The sequence below is a fragment of the Rutidosis leptorrhynchoides genome, chromosome 3, assembly GCF_046630445.1.
Source record: "Rutidosis leptorrhynchoides isolate AG116_Rl617_1_P2 chromosome 3, CSIRO_AGI_Rlap_v1, whole genome shotgun sequence".
NCBI lineage: Eukaryota > Viridiplantae > Streptophyta > Magnoliopsida > Asterales > Asteraceae > Rutidosis > Rutidosis leptorrhynchoides.
In genome coordinates, this window is record NC_092335.1 from 666,877,717 (window position 1) to 666,903,707 (window position 25,991).

A 25,991-nucleotide genomic window follows, 5' to 3' on the forward strand; every position below is an offset into this window, starting at 1 on the left:
AGTAGTAAAATAGTAAGGAACGGGATCATCGATCCGAGGTTGATGAACATGACGTCTAGCAGGAGACGGCGGGGCAGGAGCAGCAACGGAGCTATCACTCGAAGTCGACATCTGCAAACAGCAAAACCGCAAACCACATACCAAAAGATATAAAACTAATATGGAATGAAATGCATATTAATGCTATAGCAAAAAGGTCAGGCTGTAGACTAGACTCTAATGCACCCTAAGAACCACGAGTTGACCACATTAAGACCGCCTAGTTCCCTACAACCAGAGCTCTAATACCACATGTGACGACCCCGTCAAAACACTTAACGGATCCGTCACTTGGTCCCATAGCTTGATCGGACTTAAATGAATTAAATAAATAAAGTTGCATTCTTTTATTTCAAAATGTTGCCCAAAAAGGAAACAAACCAAATTAAGTAATTTAAAATCAACCAACCATAGTAATAAACCAAAAGTTGACACCAAACATTGCCAACAAAACCACACTTTAAATTATCCAAAAATAGAATGCAAACTTAAGTTTCATAAATTGTTTCATAATATCTGCCCAAATGCATGCAGACTCTTCTAACGACAGCGGAAGCATCAAATAACTCAAGTACCTGTGAAAACATGCAAGTAAACTGTCAACACAAAGGTTGAGTGAATTATAGGTTTAAATAAATAAGTAAACTTTAGACCACAAGATTTAAAAATGTTAGAAAACATTAAACATTATTCCATTATCAATGAGCCACCTGGTAACCACTTAACCCTTTAATTACCCTTACCAAACACAATAAAAATATACACTTGGACAGTGTATCTACAACAAAATACGAAGTACTAAACATTTCGATAAACAAATTGCTAGCGCGACTAGCTCGAAATGGGGTTGTCAAACCCGATAGATCTATCCGTAGGATTCGCGTTCACCGGTAGAAACCAATGATTACAGTTACCAGACTAGAGAATATTTTTGTCCAACTCACAATGAATAATTAAATTTAACTGTTACTTGTGTCTAACCGTAAATAAAAATATGCATGTAATCACATCCCAAAAAGTATACTTTGAAAAGTATTTAAAAACGGGACTATAACTCACCTTAAATAGCAACTGAAGAAATCTCACAAACAAACGAACAGCAAGTAAAGTAAAGTGATCAAGAAAGATCACAACGCCGACCTATAAATAAAGCAGGTCGATATAAATAACTAACTTAGGTCAAGTCTTAGTATGATAGCTATTGTACATGTTGCAAGTAGACATAGAACATTACTCATCAAGCATCGGTTTGATTGGAACAACATAAGGACACACACTTTCTATTTTTAGAAAGTTTCTATATTTAGCAGGTTTCCATTTTTGGAAAGTTTTCTATTTTAGGAAAGTTTCCAAATTTAGAAACTTCTATTTTTAGAAAGTTTTGAAGTTAGGAAAGTTTCCTTATTTAGAAAGTCAACAGAAGTCAACTAAAAGTCAAAGTCAACCGAAAGTCAACTCAAAAGTCAACCTTGGTCAAACATAGTCAACATAAATTTGAAAAGTGTAAATTATAATAATAACATAGGTTATAATGTTTATTAAAGTCAAAAGTGTATAAATATGTCTTAACATAAGTTTAATTAAATAAAATGAATTATTAAAGTTAATATAAGTTAAAATGTTATAATTAGTATAACATAAGTATTTAATTAATTAATTAAATATTAATCATAATATAAATATTATTAATTAATAATAATTTTAAATCATATCATAAGTATTATAAATTAATAATGAATTATTAATTATATCATAAGTTTCTAATTAAAATTATTAAATCATAAGTATTTAATAATTAAATCATAATTAATAATTAAATGATATAATAAATATTTATATCATAGGTCTTAAATAATAATAATTACTTCTTTTATCATAAGTAATTAATTAATAATGAAATCCATAATTTTTATCATAAGTTAAATCATTAACCATAAGTTTTAAGTTTAAAAGTTCATCGGGTCGTATCTTGAGCCCCGGGTGTCGGTTTCGGGCAAGCCACATATGCAACTTCACCTACTCAAACCACCCGACACAATTATGAACTCAAGAACACTCCAAGAACAGTCTCTAGGTCGTGGATATCAGCCATGACAACATTTGGGAAATCAATTTACTCAAAACAGTAATTCGGGCACAACGGGTGAACCGTGGCTCGGATTTAGGTGACCCGAACATGAAAATTCGTCCCACCATCAGTCCTAACCAAATGAGACACCCTAAAGACACCAAGGATGGTCACAAAGTCGGACCCAACCTTGTTCATGCCAAGAACACCTTTCAATCTTTAACAAAAATCAAATTTAGCATATCTAGGGCTCCGGGAATCGAAACGACATGAATCCGGAGTCTAAAATTAATGTCTTGATGAGAGGAACTCATTTATGTACTTTATTTTAACATTCATATCAGTTACAAAGTCAGAATATACGAATTATGCTGCTGTCCAAAATTTACAAACCAAAATCATATGCAAACGAGTAATTCTACGCATCCAAACAACATTACAACAACTAATAAACATCATACTAATAATATAACATACAAAATCAGTAATATATATGAAAAATCAAAAAGCTAGGGTTAGGGTTTATACCCAAATCGAGAATCAAAGAGTAGAATCGTGTAGAGAACGGAACAAGGAACGCGATTATGATCTTCAATTCTTGAATCAAGCAATAATTTTTGATGATGATGATGCTAGGGTTGGTGATGGCGATGGCAAAGGGAGAGGGAGAAGAGGAGAGCAAAAATTAATTTAGGTTTTAGAATAAAATGGAAAGTGATAAGATAAAATCTCAAAAAAAGAAAAACAAGGAGGAGTAACCCCCTCCCCCCCCCCCTTGGCTTCGGCCGAATTTACATGGGGGTGGGCCCCATGGGTCCAACTTTGATAAATGTTAATTTCCTTGTGGCCCGAAATCCCGAACGAAGCCCGAAACGCGAAAACACGCTTACGCGATTAAAAATCCGGAAAGATATCAAACGCGCGACGAAAAATAAATATAAATACACATATTAATAATATGATTATAAAATATCATATTTAAATTATTTAGGATTTAAAAATCCCGAAAGCTCGTCCGTTGGTTTAAAAACCGAAAAGATTCGCCGGATGGAAATCCGCGAGACTTAGAAACGTATAAATTAAAATATGAATACATATATTCACATAACACATAATAATTAATATATATATATATATATATATATATATATATATATATATATATATATATATATATATTATTACAAAAATAATAATATAGGTCATAGAAATGACGTGGCGCACTAACAGTTAACGGTCGTTAAATAATTAACGAAAAAAGATAACGGAAAAAGTAGGGTCGTGACAAACCGCCTTGCTGAGGCGCGTAACCCGAGAACCCGCCTTGATGCGGTGCGTAACCCGAGGACCCGCCTTGTGGAAGTCCGTATCCAAACCCGAAATTTTGTTGTGGAGGTACGGAACCCGCCTTGGGGGATAGAAGATGATGTAGTTCTCGGAACTACAATATTGTGTTGAGTGCTATCTTGTAACATCGAGTTGCACATATCAACACCGACGTTGTTTGAGGGTTGTTTGGTTGTTTGTTTTTTCTTTTGTTTAAGATTTTTTTGGTAGACATTTTGATAGGAAATGAGAATGAGAATGGTGTTTGAAGTGTTTGAGATAAAATGTAAAATGAAAATGGTTTTGAAGTGTAAATGAGTAGTGTATATATAGAAGTCAAAGAGCATAAATAAAAAAAACAAAAACAAAAACAAAAACAAAATAGCCGTTGAAGGGGGCGACGGTACGTTTTTTTATTTTTATAATTTTTTTTTTACGAAATTGGCCAAATTCCCGTCGTGCAACACGTCAATGTATATCATATAGCATCACGACCCTTCAACGGCGGCCGGCACCACACCTACTAGCAACAACGTCGTTGCTTCGGCGCTAGAAGACGGCCATGGCTGCTACCAGTCTAAGTCTAAGTTACTTCTGAAGAACGAATTTTTGTAAATTCACATGTACGTGAAAAGATATTTCTGAACCGTTTCCGCCAAGTTTATGGTCGCCTCAAAATATACCTTTATGAAGTTCGAAACTGAAATCTCTCTAGAGAATATTAGGATGTTTTACCACTTATAAGTCATCTTACTGATGTTTTGTCACATTTTTAATATATATCTTTAGAAAGACAAACCTACAACTACATCCCACAATATATTTCCAACAACACATATACATACTATATTGCTTACTTTGAGGTTTGAAGCTATAATCATAATGTTAGAGGAGTTCCTCATATATTCACGAGGCCAAAAGCTTTTCAGTTATCCTGCGTATATACTATTCCCTTTGTCCCATAATAATTGACTTTTTAAAGTCTTTATTTCTTAATTTTGACTATAAATATATTTGTTTGTGTCATATTATAATATTTGATGACTTTTTAAAGTCTTTATTTCTTAATTTTGACTATAAATATATTTGTTTGTGTCATATTATAATATTTGATAAAAATTATATAAGTAAATTGAGTTTTAAATGTACTCTTTATTTGATGAAAAATCTATTCTTAAAAGTATAAAAAAATGTGGAACGCATAGATTACATTATTAAATTGGTCATCTTCCTTTTAGTTAGTTTTAGCATGTCACTTCTTTCATTGTATAAATCTTCAACGTAAAGAAATGGAGGTATAAAGAACATATTGTGTAAACCTGTATAAAGAAAAAACCAAGTACATACCTTTACTAACAAACAATATCTCTCTATATTTTTTTTTCTAGTTTAAACATATGAAAAGTTTAAGGAATTGAAGTCTGACTTCCACTTTCCAACACTACATGTTTATGTTACTCAATACTCAATCATTTGTTCTTCCGATATATGAATTGGGCCTACTAAAAGTGACGAGCCACAAAAGAAATTTGTAAATTTCTCATTGTCTTGTCAACGAAACATTGCTTCAACGACATCCATTTCACCTTGTATGTTGGGGTTGGGGTTGGGTCATGGGTTCGAGTCTCGCCCCGCCTATCCTATTAATTAATCTACCTGAAATATGGATATCTAGATTGACCACGGGAGGGTTTTCTCCCAAATCCATTCAAGATTCAAATCCGGTCCGTCTGCCCCTCGACATGGTTAAAGGACCGGGTTTCTGTAATGCGATTCGGGTTTCCTTCCAAACACGTGTGTGTGTGCAAATGATGATTGTGGTTGAAATAAATGATACACTAATTCAAGCTTGCTTTTTTTAAAAAAAATCTCATTGTCTCTTACTATAGGGTTAGAAGAGAATGATTTTTGTGAATCTCGACTCTTTTATACTCACATATATTGTTGTATAATTGTCTCTTAAGTTTTAGTTATTGGTATAGTTAGAGGCAGAACTTGAAGGTCTATTTTGATATGTTCTTAAGAAAGTATACGTTTATGTTCGTTTGGTCATCCAGGTTGTCGTGGTGGAGCATTTAGAGGTAATACAACTTAAAGATTGCCCGGATCAATCCATTCAGCAGGCGATGGCAAAGGTTTGATGTGTTCAGCGTACGATAACCTATACCATTCGGTTGAAAAGTAGCTTTCAACATAGTTATTGACGTCGGTTTGGTTGAAATGACGTGTCATTGCTAAAACGTGCCCGCAAGATATCCCCGACTTCTGCCACTGACCACACGAGCATGTTTTATCATCCAGGTTCACATTTCCATTATACCTACCGTCGATTACCTCAATTAAATGGTTTGTAGATGGGCGTACTATCCAACCATGAGATTTTTCCATCATTTTCTTTGATTTTACATCAGCATGAGGTGTGACAGGTGTTGTTAATGCAGCTGCTATGTTGTGGTTGTTGAAATACCATTGCTGAACATAAACCTGAAAGTAGTCTAGTAACATTGTTATTGGTAACTTGCGTGCATGTACCGTCAAGACGTTCATGGACTCTGCATCGTTACTAGTCATATAAGAGTATCTTGATCGTTCGGAAAAAAGCCTTGACCATCTTTCAAAACCAATGTCTTTCGAATGAGCGGCACAGTCCGATAGATAACGAGTGAATACATCAAAATGTTTAATAAAATCAGCTTTGCGGTACGCTTTGCACAACACCCAATAATGATATTTGAAATACTTTATTTGACCTTTATCCTTCTTCGCCAGATTCACATACAAGTGCCAGCAGCAAAATGTGTGTGTGGCGTATGGGAAAACAATTTCAATGCCATATGCTATTGAAGCTACTTGATCGGAAATAAAAACAATCTTCTCAAAATCCATTCCCCCCGCGAGTTCCAGAGTATATCGTAAGTGACCGAAGAACCACGCCCAATGGTTATTATTCTTGTTAGAGGGTTAGTATTGGCCCAGCCCGATTGCATCGTGGCCCGGTCTGTTAGGGTTTAGATGTTTAGGGTTTCTTGTACTCTATAAATAGTGATTACTATAATCAATAATATTGACGGGTTCATCATTCAACTTGGTATCAGAGCAATCGGGCCACGATGCAATCGAGCTGGGCCAATACTAACCCTCTAACAGTTCTCACCACCTCCTATTGCGCACGCAAGAGGTAGAATGCCTTTATTACCATCCATTGCAACTGCAAGCAGATTAGTTCCCAAGTAAAATCCTTTCAAATGAGCACCATCAACAATGATTACTGGCTGCGTGTAATTCACAAATGTTCTTATATGTATTTAAAAATAGATTATAAATTATAGTTACAAAAACATTATAAAGCATTTAACAACAAATTCTACTTATGCCATTTTTAAGTTCAATGATGACAACACTGTAACTTTTAAATTATTCGAAAACACTTACATTTGGACACTAGAGACATTTGGCACAACCCTTAGTGTTCCATCTCCGGGTTCCAGTTTTTTCACTAAAGAACGAGTAATCGACGCATTTTCTGATGAGTATCGCAGTCAAGAAATGATAACCAAGATCTTTGATCCTCAACACACATTTGTCTCTCTTCGTCAAACCACTCTTTGTGACCAAATGATAGATCCAAATCTATGGCCTATCAATTCTGTAATTCGAAGCAACATACTCGATCGCTCGCTTGGGGATGGCGACATGACTGCCACTGAAATCTTTGTGTTGTGGTCCTTACTTGAGCACAAGCACATCAACATAGCATTTATCATGGCTAAGCGCATTAATGAAGCTCGTGATGACAACAAACCTATCCCATATAGCTTTCAACTATCACATCTGTTCATACATATGAGGATCCATGGTCGCTGCGTGGATACCGCAAAATCCATATCTCCTGGGGGATAGACTTGTCCCTTAAAAACATTCATGTCTTCTTTCATTGTTTTTTTCGTGTTTGCTTTGTGCTGCTTCTTTGTGTTGATTCGTTGTAATTTCTCTTAACTTTTGTGTTATCTAGTATTTTGTGTTTGTTTGCTTTTCTGCTTTGTGTTGATTTTTATTACTTATTCATTATAATTTGTCTTAACTTTGTGACATAAAATGGAAATAGATAAATAAAAACAGTTTACAATAAGATATACATTGAACGCCCATTATTTCATCCCCTTGGCATACACCTATGTACGTTTACTCCATTTGTCACCCTCGTTGCGCTTAAAAGGGTCATTTATCTCTTTAAAGGTAAAATCCCATATACGAGATCCACAAGGATAACGGTTCAATATATTTAAATCCTCAACTAAATAGTGTATAGTGTCATCAACCCGGTAATGTTCCTGCTTACCCATTAACGCATTCTCTACAAGGACCACAATAGCGAGCCTTACACGATCCTTATCACTGGTTTCCATGTCCATATCCAAAAATCGCTGTAAGATATCCCGTATTTACAAATTTTTTTATTCTTTTCCAAAACACCTGCTTATAACACCATGTACTTTTTCCTAACCGACGCGCTAACGTGACTTTCAATGTCGGCATCGGGACCGAATCTAAAACCCGTTATCAAACAAAATTCTCGACTCTCGAACCGCACAGAATGCTTTCGAGACAACTCAAACCATATATCATCCCGTTTAGCTGGGATGGTGATCTTCGACGATCTTCTACGCTTCTTCTTCTGAAGCACTACGTGCACCAAGCCAGGCTCGTTATGTGGACAACGTACATTAACCAATGACAGAATACAGTATCATCAAAAATATTTCGTTGTGCCGGGGTTAGTGTTTCCTTTATTTTATTAATTCAGCATTGACATACTTTTTTACCTGGAAAAATTACCCGAATTAGGTATACCAAACAACAAAACCAACACCCACCATGCATGTTTCTTAATTAAATTTCACAATGAACCATAACAAAACAACAACAACACATATATACGTATATACTGCACAACATAACATTAATCTGAAAATAATTTGAAAACTCAGAAACGCACACCAACTGTTCGACGATATGTCTGCAACAAATAACGAATCATAGGAAAGCAAAAATGTAGTTACTTGTTTTTTAGACATGTTGGAATATTTTTCAAACTCCACTCGCATAAAGAAGAACTTCAATACCAATATACTTCACAAATTATCGCTCAAATGTCGTAATTACAAGTAAATATGTGTTTTTAGAAGCGTGAGTGCGTCTAATACGGAGTAAAGGGATTTAATAACGACTCGACTGATTAACAAGCAAAAAAATATATATAAACCGAACGACTACTGAATAATCGCCGTTTGGTGCGTATTCTGAGAAATTTTGTGTGTGTGAAGTTTAAAATGAAAATGAGTGCCTATATGTAACCTTAAACATGCATCGTGCGTGTTGCGGTCAACTTAGTGCGTAGATATTATCATCGTCCTTGTTTGTCTAAGTGCTTGTATCCGCGAATCATGCTCCATGATCTACGCATGATGCATAGTGTGAAATGCGTGGATAGAAGGCATATGCTGCAATATACATTTTTCTGATGACATATTTTTAAACAATTTAGTTTTAGTTTTTAGGGTTGTTACTCCTTTATATCCTAAATCTCGTGACAATATGTGTCGTAAATACAAACTCCACCCAACCACTTCGACAACCCGTATCTTTCTCCTCGACTCGAGTTAAATTTCACCGACCATACCGTTAAACTCGAAATAATTTTATAAACAAAAGAAACTAGGTACGTTCGAAACAGACATGTAAAGACCCGTCCTTATCCACCTGGACAAGGTCTTCAACATTTGGTTCCATTGCGATGATCGACTCCAAGTAATGTCTTTAGTATGAGCTAATGCACAGCGGAAGACTTAATTCGTACCTGAGAATAAACATGCTTTAAAAGGTCAACATAAAGTTGGTGAGATATATAGGTTTGATGCTAGCAGCGTTATAACAATGGACCACAAGATTTCATGTTTAAACATTTTAATAAAAATATTCTAAGTGGTTGAGCACTTGGTAACCATACTTAACATTTAATCACGTCGCATATTCCCTTTATTATGAAATCTTACTACACCGTACCAAGTGTAGTCACGAAACGAAGTACTGTGCAACCGTTGAATACTGGTCGTCCAGTCCGGTTGGGGTTGTCAGGCCCGATAGATCTATCAACAGGATTCGCGTTTACAATACCGCTGTAAATAATAGTTACCAAGCTACAGGGAAGTATGCCAGTGGTACAACTCAATGTAGAATATATTTTTCAGTTACTTGTGTCCATAACGTAAAACATAAAATACATGTATTCTCATCCCAAAATACTTAGAGTTTAAAAGTGGGACTATATACTCACCTAATGTATTTTGTAGTAAAAATACATATAACACCATTGAACACGTATAAGGTTGGCCTCGGATTCACGAACCTATATTAGGTATATATATTAATACATATAATCGTAATCAGACAATTTATATATTATATTTTAAATTATATATCTTATGTATTTAATTTATATATATATATATATATATATATATATATATATATAAATTTTAATATTTATATAGTTTTATATATATGTATGATTAATATTATAGTAAAAATCAATATTTTGTTTTGTATAATATATAATCATTTGTAATAGTATACATATACTCTTATATATAAATATTTATTTGTAATAATAATATTGTTAATATGAAAGTAATGATAATAATGATAATAGTAATAATAATCTTAATGATAATAATAATAATAGTAAAAATAATAATATTAGTAATAAAAATGATAAAATACTAATATTAAAGATAATAATAATAATATAGATACTACCTTAAAAGCTTTTTCAAAAACGATATGCCGCAGACAAGGTTTGAATTCATGACCACTCGTAAACACAAACGACACTCAAACCAATTCACCCAATTCTGCTTTCTATTAAATATCACCACTTTAATGTCTATACACTATATTTCTGTTTCTCCTTCAGCATCATTAATTTATTTTCAACAGCAAATGTACCTGGGTCTCAGCTATGTCTCGGCCCGTTACTAGAACATATTTTACGGCCCAATAACATATACACGGCCCAACTCTTAGCCCACTGGTGTAAGTATTAGTTGAAAAAGAAAAATAAATCATTGTAGCCAAGATTCGAACTCAACACCACTCGTTAACCAAACACCCTCATAACCGTTCCTCCATTTGTGCTTTTCTGGAATAAACTGAATTCCTAATTACTTAAACAAATATTTCTTATTCATCTTCTTCAAAACCCATTTGATTACTTTTCAACATCTTCATCTATATTCATTAGCATCATCATCGATTTATTATTACTATCGTAATACTTATCATATTATGTATCATTCATCAACTAATTCATATCATCATCATCATATAATATCGTCATCATCATGATAATCTTAACCATAACCGTAAATCATCATCACCAATCCTATCATCGTTGTTTAGAAAAAAAATAGAATCCAAAAAAAATATAACTCATCATCGTTATAAATGGTTTATAACAGAAATAGGAGGTTATGTAGCGAGCAAGGTTTAATTCAAATTGTAGCAGCGGGGAAATCAACAATTAAGAAGGTGGTGTTCGATGGATTATGTTGGTTGTGGTTAATTGTGAAAACAGAAATAGAAAGATAGTTGTTTCCGTAAATAAGAACAAGAAATAGCAGCAACACAGTAACGTTCTTTGGTGGTTCTCGACGGCCTGAATCAGAAAAAAAAATAGCTGACGGAGGCGGTTGTAGGTGGTGGGGTTGAAAGTCGTTGGAGGTGAGACTAGGGTGTCGGTTGTAATGGATTGAAGGGAGGGAGTGAGAAAGAGTGAAAGTTGGCGGTTTCATGGTGATTAAAGGTTGTGGTTCTCCTCGGTGATGGTGGAGATGAAGGGTGGTGGTGGCGGTTTGGTAATAGTGGTGGAAAGTGGCGGGGCGGCTGTGGTTGTGAGGGAGAAGGTGAAGTGAGGGAGGTGATGAGTGTATCTCATATATCTTTTCTGCATTCTTGTATATAAATATATATATACACATAGATATATAGAAATTATGATATAAATAATAATAATTAATAATAATAATAATAATAATAATAATAATAATAATAATAATAATAATATAATAATATAGTATTACTTTAAAGATTGTGAAAAGATCGTGCATGAAGAAAAATTGGAAACAGAATCCAATGATGAAGCAACCTCCTTTATTTGGAGTGTTCTACCGACACATTTACACGGACTGGGTTTCGTCTTCCGTTATTAAACAGTGGCGGATAAAAGTTCTCAGAAAAATCCCAAATTTTTACAGTAAATATCTTTATTTATTTTAGTCATTATGGTATAAATTCGAGTATTAACTGTTAAATAAAAATGACATTAATTAGTCACTACCAACCGCTAAGTAAAATATAAAAAAAAAAAATTAAAATTTAACATATAGTTTCTAAACATATTTTTAATAAGCTTATAATTTGTAAATCTCATTTTTGGCTAACCATTTATTTTAGGATCATATAAGTTCGGATTTAACTTGCTTAATATCAATCGTAGATTTTGATCTGTCATTCGAGCTTCGTCCCAACTAAAAATTAAATATTTTTAAAATTAATTGAATAGCTTCTAGATATCTTTTTAAGTAAAAACTAAAATTTATACAGTTCATTTTTAACTCGTGTAATGTCATTCGAATGATAACTGGGTGTTACTATCGTTTCCTAAATAAATTCGAAACCACAAAATATATATTTTATATACTTTATTTAATCATGTAAATACTTCTTAAATAGTAATTATTATATATTATTATTATTTTAAAATAATTAATTCTAACAATTACAGTATATAATATTTCATATTATTATATACATTTATATATATAGATGCATGTCTCTTTACAAGCAGTCATATCGTGAGTCGTCGGGAACAGTCACAGGTCAAATTAATTTATGAAACAGTTTCAAAAATTTTCGAGACTCAACCTATCAGACTTTGCTTTTCGTGTTGAAAATACAATATCGTATCGAGAGTTTGGTTTAAAATTAGTCGAAATTTTCCCGGTCGTGACAGTACCTACCCGTTAAATAAATTTCGTCCCCGAAATTTGATGGAGGTGGTCATGACTAACAATAAAAGTATATCCATAATTGATAAATAGAGTTTTATCATCATTGAGTAATATAGATAAAACAATTCGATCATACCAAGCGTACGAGTGAAGCTATTATAAAAGAGTGAAAAGTTTCGTCTTAACTTTTAATGCAGTCATGGTGGATTTTTTTTTTTTCGGAATTCAAGGAATTTAAAAAAAATCTTCTAATCAGAAGGAAAATGTAATCTCACGATTTATTAGCAGATTATCGGAGTTACGGAAGAACAGAATTATCAAGGAAATATTTCCGTGATATGCTTAGAAATTAAGTAGAATGAAAAAGTCGTGTAACATGGCACATGATGATGGTACTGTGAATCATCATATTCCATTAGAAACTTAACATGACTTACTGTAATATAATGAAGTTGATCAAGTTTCATTATATTATACTAATTCATGCATCAGTTCCTAACACTACTTCAAAACATTCATATTTTAAATTCGGAGGTTTCAGATTTTAGAAACTAACACAGTTTCTTTTATGATGTGATACAGATAGCACGAGAAGATAGATGATTTCCGATAAGAATAGTTATAAAAATATCTTCGGAAACATTGAGGATATTTATAATGAAAGATATGATAATATCTTGGAACTTCTAATGCCGAAGGATGATGATGATGAATAGTGTCAGCAAAGGTTTTAAAGTAAGGAGTAGGGTATGTACTAAGGATTTCAGCAGGCACTGAATCTTTTAAATTCTTTGAAGTCAAACTTATTCTTTGTGATTTGTCCACGACTTACTTCATAGTTTCGCATAATCCGCTTTTTGGTACTAAATTTTCTATTGAGTGTTTCCAATACTCCGTTCTTTATCATCAACTTTTGGCTATTAAGACCATCTACAACATGCTACTTCGTAAGCATTCTCAAAGTTAACGGATCTGGGTCATCGGTTATCAAACTGAGGTGGTTTCAGGAGAATTGTGTTTTTAGATGGTTAAACGCTGATGATGGAATATAAAAGATTCTCCGGTAACGACAGCGAAAGAATAACGTGTATATATATCGAAACTAACCTTTCTGAGAAATCGAGGTTAACTTGCTGGAGCTGTGACAAAATTGGCTAATTTGAAAAGGGATTGCAAAGTTATTTTGGGTAATAATAACACTAAAGAAATTAACACTGCTGCGTGTTAAATGTTGACTCAGTCTCCGAGAGTCTTACAGGAGCATAAGTCTTTTCTTCCGTAGATGAAACGCGGTTGGTTCATCCTCTCGATTGAGGGGTTTTCAAGAATCATGAAAGATTTGAACACGCATTGTAATTGTCGAGATACAAATGAGGTTTAAGATGAAATCAAGTGGCAAGCTTGAAGAATTATTTAGTTTCATAAGTTATAATCAATATTTTAATTTAATTCATTTTAATTGTCCAAAGTTAGCAGTTCAATAGTCCGATGGTTCAATGATTCATATATAATTTAATATATAATATTCGAATTAAATAATACGTATCGTGACCCGTGTACCGGTCTCGGTGTCGATCACAACTCAAAGTATATATATATTTTAGAATCAACTCCGACCCTGTATAGCCAACTCCCACCTTCACATATAGAGTGTCTACGGTTGTTCCAAAATATATATATATATATAGATGGGTCAATATGATAAGTCGAAACCTTGCATACGTGTCCCGTTATTTATAGTGCGTAAAAGTAAATAACAGAAATTAAATGACGATAATTTAAATTGCGATAAATTAAATGTTAATCAGTTAGCTGGGAACAGTTAGCCGGAACAGTTAGCGTGGAATCCTAACCAAATTTCAATTAGTTAATCCGTTTGTTTCTAACAAATTTTATTTTGTCCAATGTTTTCTTCGTTATGCCACTTGTTGGATTCGGATAAGTAAAAATTCCAAATATGAAATTTAAATGAAAATGGTTAATCTGAGGTTAACGGATACCTTTATCGGTGATTGTAAGTAGGATAGTAAATGATCGTTGAATCAGATTCGAAGAATGTACAGTGTAACTCATTAATGTGAATTCTAAATATTTCTCGGGTACTACCCACCCGTTAAAATATTTTCATCATTAACAGTTTGTACAAAAGAATTTTTAATTACAATATTTATGAAAATATACTTGTATATATATTTTCATCGGATGTAATCATGGATTTAATGAGTCAATAAGATATTAAACTCATCTGATTTATTGTTAATACTGGATTACATGATCTCTAAAACATTAGAGATTTCATAATCACCATGTCGAACGAAGGTAAATGAGGTAGAACAATACGTAGAACGAGATTAATCGATGTAGAACGATATGTAGAACGAAGATCATACTCTAAATACAGATGGTAATATTGAGGCGTGTGATGTTGATATTCGAGGTACAGATTGTGATGTTGAGAGTTACGGCGCGGTTATGGTTTAGGGATGATAAGGGTACTGTCGACGTCGATGATGGTGGTACTGATTATGTTGCTGGTGCTGCTGCTGGTGTTCGTAACCTTCGCACCAGGTTCTCTAAAGTAGTCACACGAGCGCGAAGTTCGTTAATTTCTGCTAGTACATCGGGATGATTGACAGTTGGAGTAAGCGAATGAACAAGATCCAAAATGAAGGATAGTATATAATCGTGACGAGATACTCGAGAAATAAGAGAGAAAATGGTTTCTCGAACATGTTCGCTGATAAGTAATTCAGGTTCATCGCCAAGAGGACAATTTGGTGGATGGAAGGGATCTTCGATGTGAAATGATTTTCGATTATAGGATGATATTCTAACTTCATAGAATATCTATATATATAATACTAAAGATTTCATAAACTACAGAGGAACCTACGGCATATGTCAGGCAAGTCTACAGATGCGCCAAGATATGAATTTTGTCTATACACTATCGATGCACTAAATGCAGTAAGACGTGTCTAGACTTATGAATGATAAGCAGGCAATTTCCTAAGGAGTATAAGCAGATGATTTCCGACTAGAATTGATAAGCAAAACTTTTTGACAGGCAGACACGGTCGAAGTCCAGACTCACTAATGTATCCTAACAACTACTAGTCAGACACACTAATGCAAGGCCTGGTTCACTAAGACCACCGCTCTGATACCACCTGTAAAGACCCGTCCTTATCCACCTGGACAAGGTCTTCAACATTTGGTTCCATTGCGATGATCGACTCCAAGTAATGTCTTTAGTATGAGCTAATGCACAGCGGAAGACTTAATTCGTACCTGATAATAAACATGCTTTAAAAGGTCAACATAAAGTTGGTGAGATATATAGGTTTGATGCTAGCAGCGTTATAACAATGGACCACAAGATTTCATGTTTAAACATTTTAATAAAAATATTCTAAGTGGTTGAGCACTTGGTAACCATACTTAACATTTAATCACGTCGCATATTCCCTTTATTATGAAATCTTACTACACCGTACCAAGTGTAGTCACGAAATGAAGTACTGTGCAACCGTTGAATACTGGTCGTCCAGTCCGGTTGGGGTTGTCAGGCCCGATAGATCTATCAACAGGATTCGCGTTTACAATACCGCTGTAAATAATAGTTACCAAGCTACAGGAAAGTATGCCAGTGGTACAACTCAACGTAGAATATATTTTTCAGTTACTTGTGTCCATAACGTAAAACATAAAATACATGTATTCTCATCCCAAAATACTTAGAGTTTAAAAGTGGGACTATATACTCACCTAATGTATTTTGTAGTAAAAATACATATAACACCATTGAACACGTATAAGGTTGGCCTCGGATTCACGAACCTATATTAGGTATATATATTAATACATATAATCGTAATCAGACAATTTATATATTATATTTTAAATTATATATCTTATGTATTTAATTTGTATATATATATATATATATATATGTATATATATATATAAAATTTTTAATATTTATATAGTTTTATATATATGTATGATTAATATTATAGTAAAAATCAATATTTTGTTTTGTATAATATATAATCATTTGTAATAGTATACATATACTCTTATATATAAATATTTATTTGTAATAATAATATTGTTAATATGAAAGTAATGATAATAATGATAATAGTAATAATAATCTTAATGATAATAATAATAATAGTAAAAATAATAATATTAGTAATAAAAATGATAAAATACTAATATTAAAGATAATAATAATAATATAGATACTACCTTAAAAGCTTTTTCAAAAACGATATGCCGCAGACAAGGTTTGAACTCATGACCACTCGTAAACACAAACGACACTCAAACCAATTCACCCAATTCTGCTTTCTATTAAATATCACCACTTTAATGTCTATACACTATATTTCTGTTTCTCCTTCAGCATCATTAATTTATTTTCAACAGCAAATGTACCTGGGTCTCAGCTATGTCTCGGCCCGTTACTAGAACATATTTTACGGCCCAATAACATATACACGGCCCAACTCTTAGCCCACTGGTGTAAGTATTAGTTGAAAAAGAAAAATAAATCATTGTAGCCAAGATTCGAACTCAACACCACTCGTTAACCAAACACCCTCATAACCGTTCCTCCATTTGTGCTTTTCTGGAATAAACTGAATTCCTAATTACTTAAACAAATATTTCTTATTCATCTTCTTCAAAACCCATTTGATTACTTTCCAACATCTTCATCTATATTCATTAGCATCATCATCGATTTATTATTACTATCGTAATACTTATCATATTATGTATCATTCATCAACTAATTCATATCATCATCATCATATAATATCGTCATCATCATGATAATCTTAACCATAACCGTAAATCATCATCACCAATCCTATCATCGTTGTTTAGAAAAAAAATAGAATCCAAAAAAAATATAACTCATCATCGTTATAAATGGTTTATAACAGAAATAGGAGGTTATGTAGCGAGCAAGGTTTAATTCAAATTGTTGCAGCGGGGAAATCAACAATTAAGAAGGTGGTGTTCGATGGATTATGTTGGTTGTGGTTAATTGTGAAAACAGAAATAGAAAGATAGTTGTTTCCGTAAATAAGAACAAGAAATAGCAGCAACACAGTAACGTTCTTTGGTGGTTCTCGACGGCCTGAATCAGAAAAAAATAGCTGACGGAGGCGGTTGTAGGTGGTGGGGTTGAAAGTCGTTGGAGGTGAGACTAGGGTGTCGGTTGTAATGGATTGAAGGGAGGGAGTGAGAAAGAGTGAAAGTTGGCGGTTTCATGGTGATTAAAGGTTGTGGTTCTCCTCGGTGATGGTGGAGATGAAGGGTGGTGGTGGCGGTTTGGTAATAGTGGTGGAAAGTGGCGGGGCGGCTGTGGTTGTGAGGGAGAAGGTGAAGTGAGGGAGGTGATGAGTGTATCTCATATATCTTTTCTGCATTCTTGTATATAAATATATATATACACATAGATATATAGAAATTATGATATAAATAATAATAATTAATAATAATAATAATAATAATAATAATAATAATAATAATATAATAATATAGTATTACTTTAAAGATTGTGAAAAGATCGTGCATGAAGAAAAATTGGAAACAGAATCCAATGATGAAGCAACCTCCTTTATTTGGAGTGTTCTACCGACACATTTACACGGACTGGGTTTCGTCTTCCGTTATTAAACAGTGGCGGATAAAAGTTCTCAGAAAAATCCCAAATTTTTACAGTAAATATCTTTATTTATTTTAGTCATTATGGTATAAATTCGAGTATTAACTGTTAAATAAAAATGACATTAATTAGTCACTACCAACCGCTAAGTAAAATATAAAAAAAAAAAATTAAAATTTAACATATAGTTTCTAAACATATTTTTAATAAGCTTATAATTTGTAAATCTCATTTTTGGCTAACCATTTATTTTAGGATCATATAAGTTCGGATTTAACTTGCTTAATATCAATCGTAGATTTTGATCTGTCATTCGAGCTTCGTCCCAACTAAAAATTAAATATTTTTAAAATTAATTGAATAGCTTCTAGATATCTTTTTAAGTAAAAACTAAAATTTATACAGTTCATTTTTAACTCGTGTAATGTCATTCGAATGATAACTGGGTGTTACTATCGTTTCCTAAATAAATTCGAAACCACAAAATATATATTTTATATACTTTATTTAATCATGTAAATACTTCTTAAATAGTAATTATTATATATTATTATTATTTTAAAATAATTAATTCTAACAATTACAGTATATAATATTTCATATTATTATATACATTTATATATATAGATGCATGTCTATTTACAAGCAGTCATATCGTGAGTCGTCGGGAACAGTCACATGTCAAATTAATTTATGAAACAGTTTCAAAAATTTTCGAGACTCAACCTATCAGACTTTGCTTTTCGTGTTGAAAATACAATATCGTATCGAGAGTTTGGTTTAAAATTAGTCGAAATTTTCCCGGTCGTGACAAGACACTTTTTAAAAAACGCTAAACACAACGACAACTCGTATATTCTCGCTCGCCTCGAGTTAAATTTTTCCACCAGCAGCGTTATACTCAAAATAATTTTATGAACAAAACGAAAAAAGTGCGTTTGATACGGACACTTTTTAAAAAACGTTAAACACAACGACATCCCATATCTTCCTGCTCGCCCTGAGTTAAATTTTTTCACCAATGCCGTTAGACTCGAAATACTTTTAGCAACAAAACGAAACTAACTACGTTTGAACCGGACCAAAAGCCCCGCCGCATCGCGCGGGCCGTACCTGAAGTAGTTTTTACCAATTTCCAACATCTAAAACCCTCTCTTCTTGGTCGCGTTCTTCTTTTCTACCTAAAGAAATCTCAAATTGGAGCTGCAACAATGGTGAAAGTTTAAGACCTACCAATAGTAACAATGAAACTACCGATAAAAAGAAGAACAAAAAGAAGATCAATCCAAACTCAATACGTGAAAGCTCCAGTCACAAAACCTAATCCTTTTGAAACCATTTGGTCGCGTCGTAAGTTTGATATCCTCGGTAAAAAACGAAAAGGAGAAGAACGTCGTATTGGTCTCGCTCGCTCTCTCGCTATCGAAAAGGTTATTAATTTCATTATTTTTATATGTATAGATAGATATCGATATAAGTTTTGTACGTATATGTTTAGGAATTGTTAATAGTATCTAATTGTTTGTGGTAAAAACTTGCAGAGGAAGAAAACGTTACTGAAAGATTGTGAGAGAAGTTGTAAGTCATCTGTGTTTGTTGACAAGAGAATTGGAGAGGGAAATGATGATCTTGGTGAGTTCGATAAGGGCATTCTTCGAAATGCGGGTAAATGTCCTGAATTGTTTATATACTTCGTATTTTATCCATGAGAATAAGGAAATTAGTTTACTTTTTGTTTACGAACTTGATGGTTATGGAATGAGTGTTTTGGTTAGCGTTTTTAAGGATGATTTAGTGCTCAAGCTTCTCTAAAGGGTTTTTGATTGGCATTTATGAAGATGCTTATCGATCGTTTAGGGCAAATAAGCTAAAAACAATTGGGTTATCACTACTCACTGTATTCATGTCATGACAACTTTCGACCCGTTTCAATTAGACTGTCACTAATATAATACTTCTTGGTAATAAAGTTCCATGCACTAACCATACATAAAAAAGTTCAAAAAGAGCAATTTGAAGCATATTACCTTGCTACCTTTTGTTATTTCACCAAGTCTATCTCGTATGCAATACACACGTTGTGTTTGAAACTGTACCATGAATATTAACCAGAGTTAGTACACCTTTTATTGGCTTAAAGGGGTGGTTAAGATTTAAATTGAAAAAAGCGTATACCCCAACGATATTTAAAGGACTGTCACCCATCATTTTGGTCTCTCTTACATTGACTTCCGATATGTGTAATTTATGAGCATCAAGCACAACAATTAGTAAGACGCTATTAGTTTGGTTTTTAAATAGTATTTTCATTTAAAGCTATTAAAGAATTCGAGTACTATCCAAATTAGTTAAATTAGTCATCTAACCTTGGTATCATAAACATGCCTTGCATCTCACAAACCCTGTGCTCGGATTTACACCGCTCGACTATTTCAGGGGAACAATAATTTTCCAACACTTCACTTTCTCCCTCTAAAAAGCCCAAGTAAAAGTCAAAAAAGTTCAGTTGACTTACTTAAAGTCTTATATTTGGTAAAGTGATTTATTAATTTCACTATAGGTGATGTCAAATGGATATTTCACCATACACCAATTCACCTTAGACAATTTATACCCAGCAAATCACCAAAAAACAAAAGGTCAAAGCTTGACCATGAAAAGTCAAACTACAGAAAAAAAATATTGTTTCCATATTTTACAATTCAATTGAAAGACCTTATATGTTTACAAAATTCTACAAAATGTTTCATGATTAATACAATCAAGAACATGGCAATGATTTCATCACTTGTTTGCAATATGATTATGTGCCAACAATAAATAATAAATTTTGGAATGGAAAAAAATATGACCAGCTTACCTTATTTTTAAGTTTTATTACAATATTCCCACTGCACAGCCCATAAGTGATGACATATGATGGGGTGGCACTTTGACCCAATTAGTTTTTTTTCTATAACCGGGTCAAATAGATGTAATTAAAACACTTAAATAATCAGGTAATGAAAGATCATACTGAACGTCGTCTATAGTAAACTTCGAGCTCGTAAATCATTTTATTGTAACAATGTTTGCTTTTGATAATCACAACATTTGTGGTAATGAGTGTGGTTATCAGAAGAATACGTTTTAAACCACTCATCAAACCGACATGTTGCTGAACGGTGCTTGCAAACACCATTACAATCTCCTAAATCCCGATAAAATTTAGTACACCTATAATAAAACATAATAAAAAAAATATCAGTATACTAAGTAAAAAAAAATAGTCAAAGAAGCTATAAGAAACACAATAAGATAGGAGAGCAAAGTTAAATTTATCAGAGTCCTCATCTAGATAAAACTGCAACCGAGTTAAAGAAAAAAGAAATCCAAAAACAGATCTTGTTCTGGTTTGAAATTTGCACTCAAAATCAAGACACCTGCAACTGAAGGTGCCGATTCTTTTAATTCAAAAGCTTCACAAGCTTTAGATATACCAGTTATTGCATCACTCATGTATGGAAGAAGAGTATTCGACTCTTCAAGATCAAGAAACGTGTTATGAACTTGGAAAATTAATATCATAATCGATAAAGATATAAGAAAATATATATCTATTGTCAAATAGTTCAACTGAAAGATTCATAATGATAAGATAATGTATCAAATAAAATGTACCTTTGATTCAAAAGCTGATTTTTGTATTATTATATAGGTCTGCAAACAGTTAAAAAAGTTCTGCCCAGAAGCAATAGTATTTCTTCACACGTCGTTAATGTCCGCTTCAGATAAAAAAACACCAACCATCTCAAGAACCCGAGGTTTGATTCTTCATTTTTTCTTTTTTCTTTTTTTTTAGAAGAATCAAAATAAATAACCGATGATATTGGTTATTAAAATTAAGATTAAAATACTTGTGTGTTATTGAACACTAACATTTTAATTTTGTTTCAGTTATATCATTTAACATTTAATGGAGTTAAAATCCCAAAAGCCTCTTTTATGTATACGTGGGACCATAGATGATGATATAAAGCCTCTCGATTTTCTTATGTTAATGGATTCATCAGACGATTCCCTTTATTTTACCTCGGATAAATTCAGGTTAGTAGCTGTTTGTAAGGCTTTAAATTACGTTTCGTGGATGTTGACCAAGTTTGACTTTGACCGATTTTGACCAAGTTTGACATATGTGAATGTTGTTATAATCTTGTATATCCATTTATAATGAAAATGTGGTTTAATGTAGGGCGAGTATGCTTGCAGCAGTAGTTGATACACTACAAGGATATGCAAACATTTATGAAGATTTTAAATCATTTCCCGAAATATTTTTACCTTTTTCAAAATTACTAAATGAATTAAGTAAACAAAATCACGTTCCGGTTTCTTTAAAAGACAAGATGAAAGCGGCTGTTGAATTGATCGAGAAGAAAGTTGATGAACATTACATGTTACGTCAACCTTTGCAAATGAGGAAGTTAAAACCAGTTCCAATTAAGCTTCTTAATCCAAAGTTTGAAGAAAAGTACGTCTTTTTTTTTGTGTTATTTACTCTTCCAATAACATTCCCTGTTCTGTTTTTAATAGTTGAGGTGGCAAAATGGGCGGGTTGTGTAGGTCGGGTAGTATGCCAAAGCGGTTTTTCAACCTTCCTTGCATTTATTTGTGAATTAGGACTCTAATTTTAATATTAGGTTTTAGTTATTAGATCAAAATTAAATGTTGGTAGTCAAATATTTAGGACGTTTTTTACCCACTAAAACACAACTGGACATGTTTTTTGTGCTATTTTTAGTTTTTACTGTCTGTAATAAATTGGGTTTATTAAATTGCCACCTCTAACTTTTAGCTAACTGAAACTATTTTCACCCAAATATATACGTAGTAAAATATCCTACTCGCTGTTGTGTCTTTAGTTAATGTTGCAAAATGGGCGAGTCGTGTAGGTTGGGTAATATGCCAAAGCAGTTTTTCCACTTTTCTTGGATTTATTTGTGAAATATGACTTTTGTTACAATACATTAGATTAGATTAAAAATTAAAACTTGGTAGTAAATGTAGGAGGTTTTATGCGCACTAAAACATAACTGGACATGTTCTTTGTGCTATTTTAATTTTTACTGCTATTTTAATTTTTACTGTTCCAATTAAATGGGTCGAAATTGCCACCTTTAAGTTTTTGCAAACTGTAACTACTTTCACCTAATTATATATGTAGTAACATATCTTACTCGCTGTTCTGTTTTTATTAAGCTGGCAAAATGGGCGACAAAGCATTTTTTCCACTTTTCTTGGATTTATTTGTGAAATATGACTTTTATTCCAATATTAGATTAGATAGATTAAAGATTTAAACTTGGTAGTAAATGATTTAGGAGGTTTTATGCACTAAAGCACAACTGTACATGTCCTTTGTGCTATTATAATTTCTACTGTCTCAATTAAATGGGTCAAAATTGTCACCTTCCTCTAAACTTTTAGCAAACTGAAAGTGGTTGTTTGGTTTATGTTTGGCAGCTTTGTGAGCAATAGAGATTATGACCCAGATCGACAACGAGCCGAGGATAGAAAGTTAAAGAAACTTGTAAAACGCGAAGCGAAAGGGGCGGCTTGTGAACTGCGAAAAGATAATTATTTCTTGGCCGAAGCAAAGGCTAAAGATAAGGCCCGTTTAGATGCAGAAAAGGCTGAAGAGTATGGGAGAACTAAAGCTTTTCTTCAAGAACAAGAACACGCGTTTAAATCTGGTCAACTTGGTAAAGGAAAGAAAAGGAAAAGGTAGAAACAAATCAACAATTTTGTGTTCACTATTGGGATGTTTTTTGAGCATTGTAATGATGTGGTATGTGTTAGAATTAATTAATATTTGCAGGGCCGGGCCGGAGGCCGTACAAGGTGTACATTCGCCCCGGGCCCAATAATTTTAGGGGCCCAATATTATTTATTGGTCACAAAAATTACCAAGGTCAACTGCCCAATACTTTTAAAAGTGTAGATAAATTAAGCCCAAATGAATAAATTTAGTTTTTGTTCTTTATTTATCATGGCCCAAGTTATTAATGTATAGTGTATTCTTGTTTGATTCCTCACCAATGTGGGATAAAACACATTAACTTATCACTTATTAAGTGGACAACAGATAAAGAGAGGCAGAGCATTGAAGATCAATATCAAGGAGTTTAAATTATGTTGTATCTGTACAGTTGTTGTGTTTCATTTATTGAATAAAGTAACATTAATAATCTTTAAAATATCTTTAACGATTGATATATTTGTCGTTTTTTTAATTAGCTTATATTATTCATTAGGGTCTAAGGGCCATTTTTTTCGTTTCGTCCAGAGCACTCAAATTCTCGGGACCGGCCCTGAATATTTGGTTAGTGTTTTTACCCAAGGTAGATGATTATTGGATACACATCCTCAAGTTTTGACTACTCAATTCATAAGTAATCTAAAATATATATATATATATATATTTTTTAAACTGAAAGGCAAAACCTCTCAAAGTGTAACAAGTGAGGATTGAACCTGGGTCCCTTTGAAACTTTTTAAGCATCCTACCACCAAGCCAACCTCTTGGGGTTAGATGTAATCTAAATACTTTTCAGGTATTGTGATTTAGGAAGAAATGATAGGAGGATCAATCATTTCCCGTATACTAAGTAACAAGAGTCAGTATTAACTATCTTTCGTAAGAAGTGAGTGGGTAGTGGAAAATTAGGTCCGTTGTTTAGTGGGTTGCAATGGGCCTAACCCAGTTAACACGGATATAATGTAGTATGGGTTACGTTCGGTGGGCTGGAACATTGATGTTTAGACTTTAGACAAAGAATTATCACTGAAATGCCCATTTTTTTTTTCTCTTTTTTGACTCATAACATATAAAAAAAAAAAGTTGACAATTCGCCCGCGCATGAGCGCAAGATACCTGTTTGCGACCTTGCTTCCCGGTGGATGCAAGGACGCAAAGTTCCTCTTGCGACTTTGCTTCCCGAGGACGCAAGGATGCAAGGTGAAGGGCGTTGGTGGTTGGTGGTTAGTGGTGGTGAAGGGTGTGTATAGGCGGAATAGGGTAGAAAAAGGGGGTGGCTGGAAAGTAAAATGAACGTTATCGGTGGAAGGAGATGAAACGCTCATGTTGTACGGAGAGCATTTTTTTAAAAAAAAATAACTATTTGGTCCTTCTTTAGTCAACTATGCTTGAATATGTATGCTCTAATCTGATTATAATAGATGCTTACATCTTCATTTATGTTGATTTCAATATATTAAAAAGAGCATACTCTCATGTATTGACATAATTGTTGTAGGGGATTCGTTTGCCACATAATTGTTGTAAACTTCTATATTAGTAACGTTTCTTCTTATATATTTTTTTATATATATTTTTCTATTATGTTTTATAGTTCTCATTGGTGTAAGATATCTAATACTCCCCCTGTCTCATAATAACTGTCTAATTTGACTTTTCAAAGTCTCTGCTTTTAAATTTTGATTATATAAAATTTAATAAAAATTATATGAATAAATTCGGTTTTAAAATGTGATTTCATTGGTATAACTTTTATCAAACATTATCTAACATAAATAAAAATATTTAAGGTTAAAATTAAACAAAAAAGACCTAAAAAGTCAAAGTGGGACAATAATATGGGACATAACGAGTATATCATAAGCTATCTTAAAAATAGTTCAACTTAAGGTTTATGATTCAATATTTATGTTGATCGTCTTTATAATAAACACTTAATCAACTGGTCAATGATATTAATATTATAATGTAAATTTCTTCATCAAACCCGTAAATTTACGGGTCATTGTA

At 32.9% G+C, this 25,991-nt stretch overlaps 2 protein-coding genes across 3 annotated transcripts; one reads left to right on the top strand and one right to left on the bottom strand.

Moving 5' to 3' along the window:
- Window positions 1-5,524: 5,524 nt before the first annotated feature.
- LOC139902599 (uncharacterized) lies at window positions 5,525-6,319 on the bottom strand. The gene has a single exon (XM_071885206.1). The coding sequence runs from the start codon at window positions 6,317-6,319 to the stop codon at window positions 5,525-5,527; it is 795 nt and encodes a 264-aa protein (XP_071741307.1).
- A 13,071-nt stretch (window positions 6,320-19,390) lies between these two features.
- LOC139899299 (probable nucleolar complex protein 14) lies at window positions 19,391-24,079 on the top strand. Of its 2 annotated transcripts, none has more exons than XM_071882125.1 (6): window positions 19,391-19,614; window positions 19,726-19,849; window positions 21,882-21,987; window positions 22,121-22,270; window positions 22,416-22,694; window positions 23,687-24,079. In XM_071882125.1, exons 4-6 carry the CDS (start codon window positions 22,140-22,142, stop codon window positions 23,949-23,951), a joined length of 675 nt encoding a protein of 224 aa, XP_071738226.1. In that variant the 5' UTR covers window positions 19,391-19,614; window positions 19,726-19,849; window positions 21,882-21,987; window positions 22,121-22,139; the 3' UTR covers window positions 23,952-24,079. Both variants share the same exon structure in this region; 1 of them encodes a protein (XP_071738226.1).
- The last annotated feature ends 1,912 nt before the right edge of the window (window positions 24,080-25,991 follow it).

Excerpts from the sequence above, each read along its gene's own strand:
- LOC139902599 (XM_071885206.1), bottom strand. The coding sequence starts at position 6,319 with ATGGATTTTGAGAAGATTGTTTTTATTTCCGATCAAGTAGCTTCAATA.
- LOC139899299 (XM_071882125.1), top strand. The coding sequence starts at position 22,140 with ATGGAGTTAAAATCCCAAAAGCCTCTTTTATGTATACGTGGGACCATA. Across the intron at positions 22,271-22,415 it reads TTTACCTCGGATAAATTCAG|GGCGAGTATGCTTGCAGCAG; the intron begins GTTAGTAGCTGT and ends GGTTTAATGTAG. Across the intron at positions 22,695-23,686 it reads AATCCAAAGTTTGAAGAAAA|CTTTGTGAGCAATAGAGATT; the intron begins GTACGTCTTTTT and ends TATGTTTGGCAG.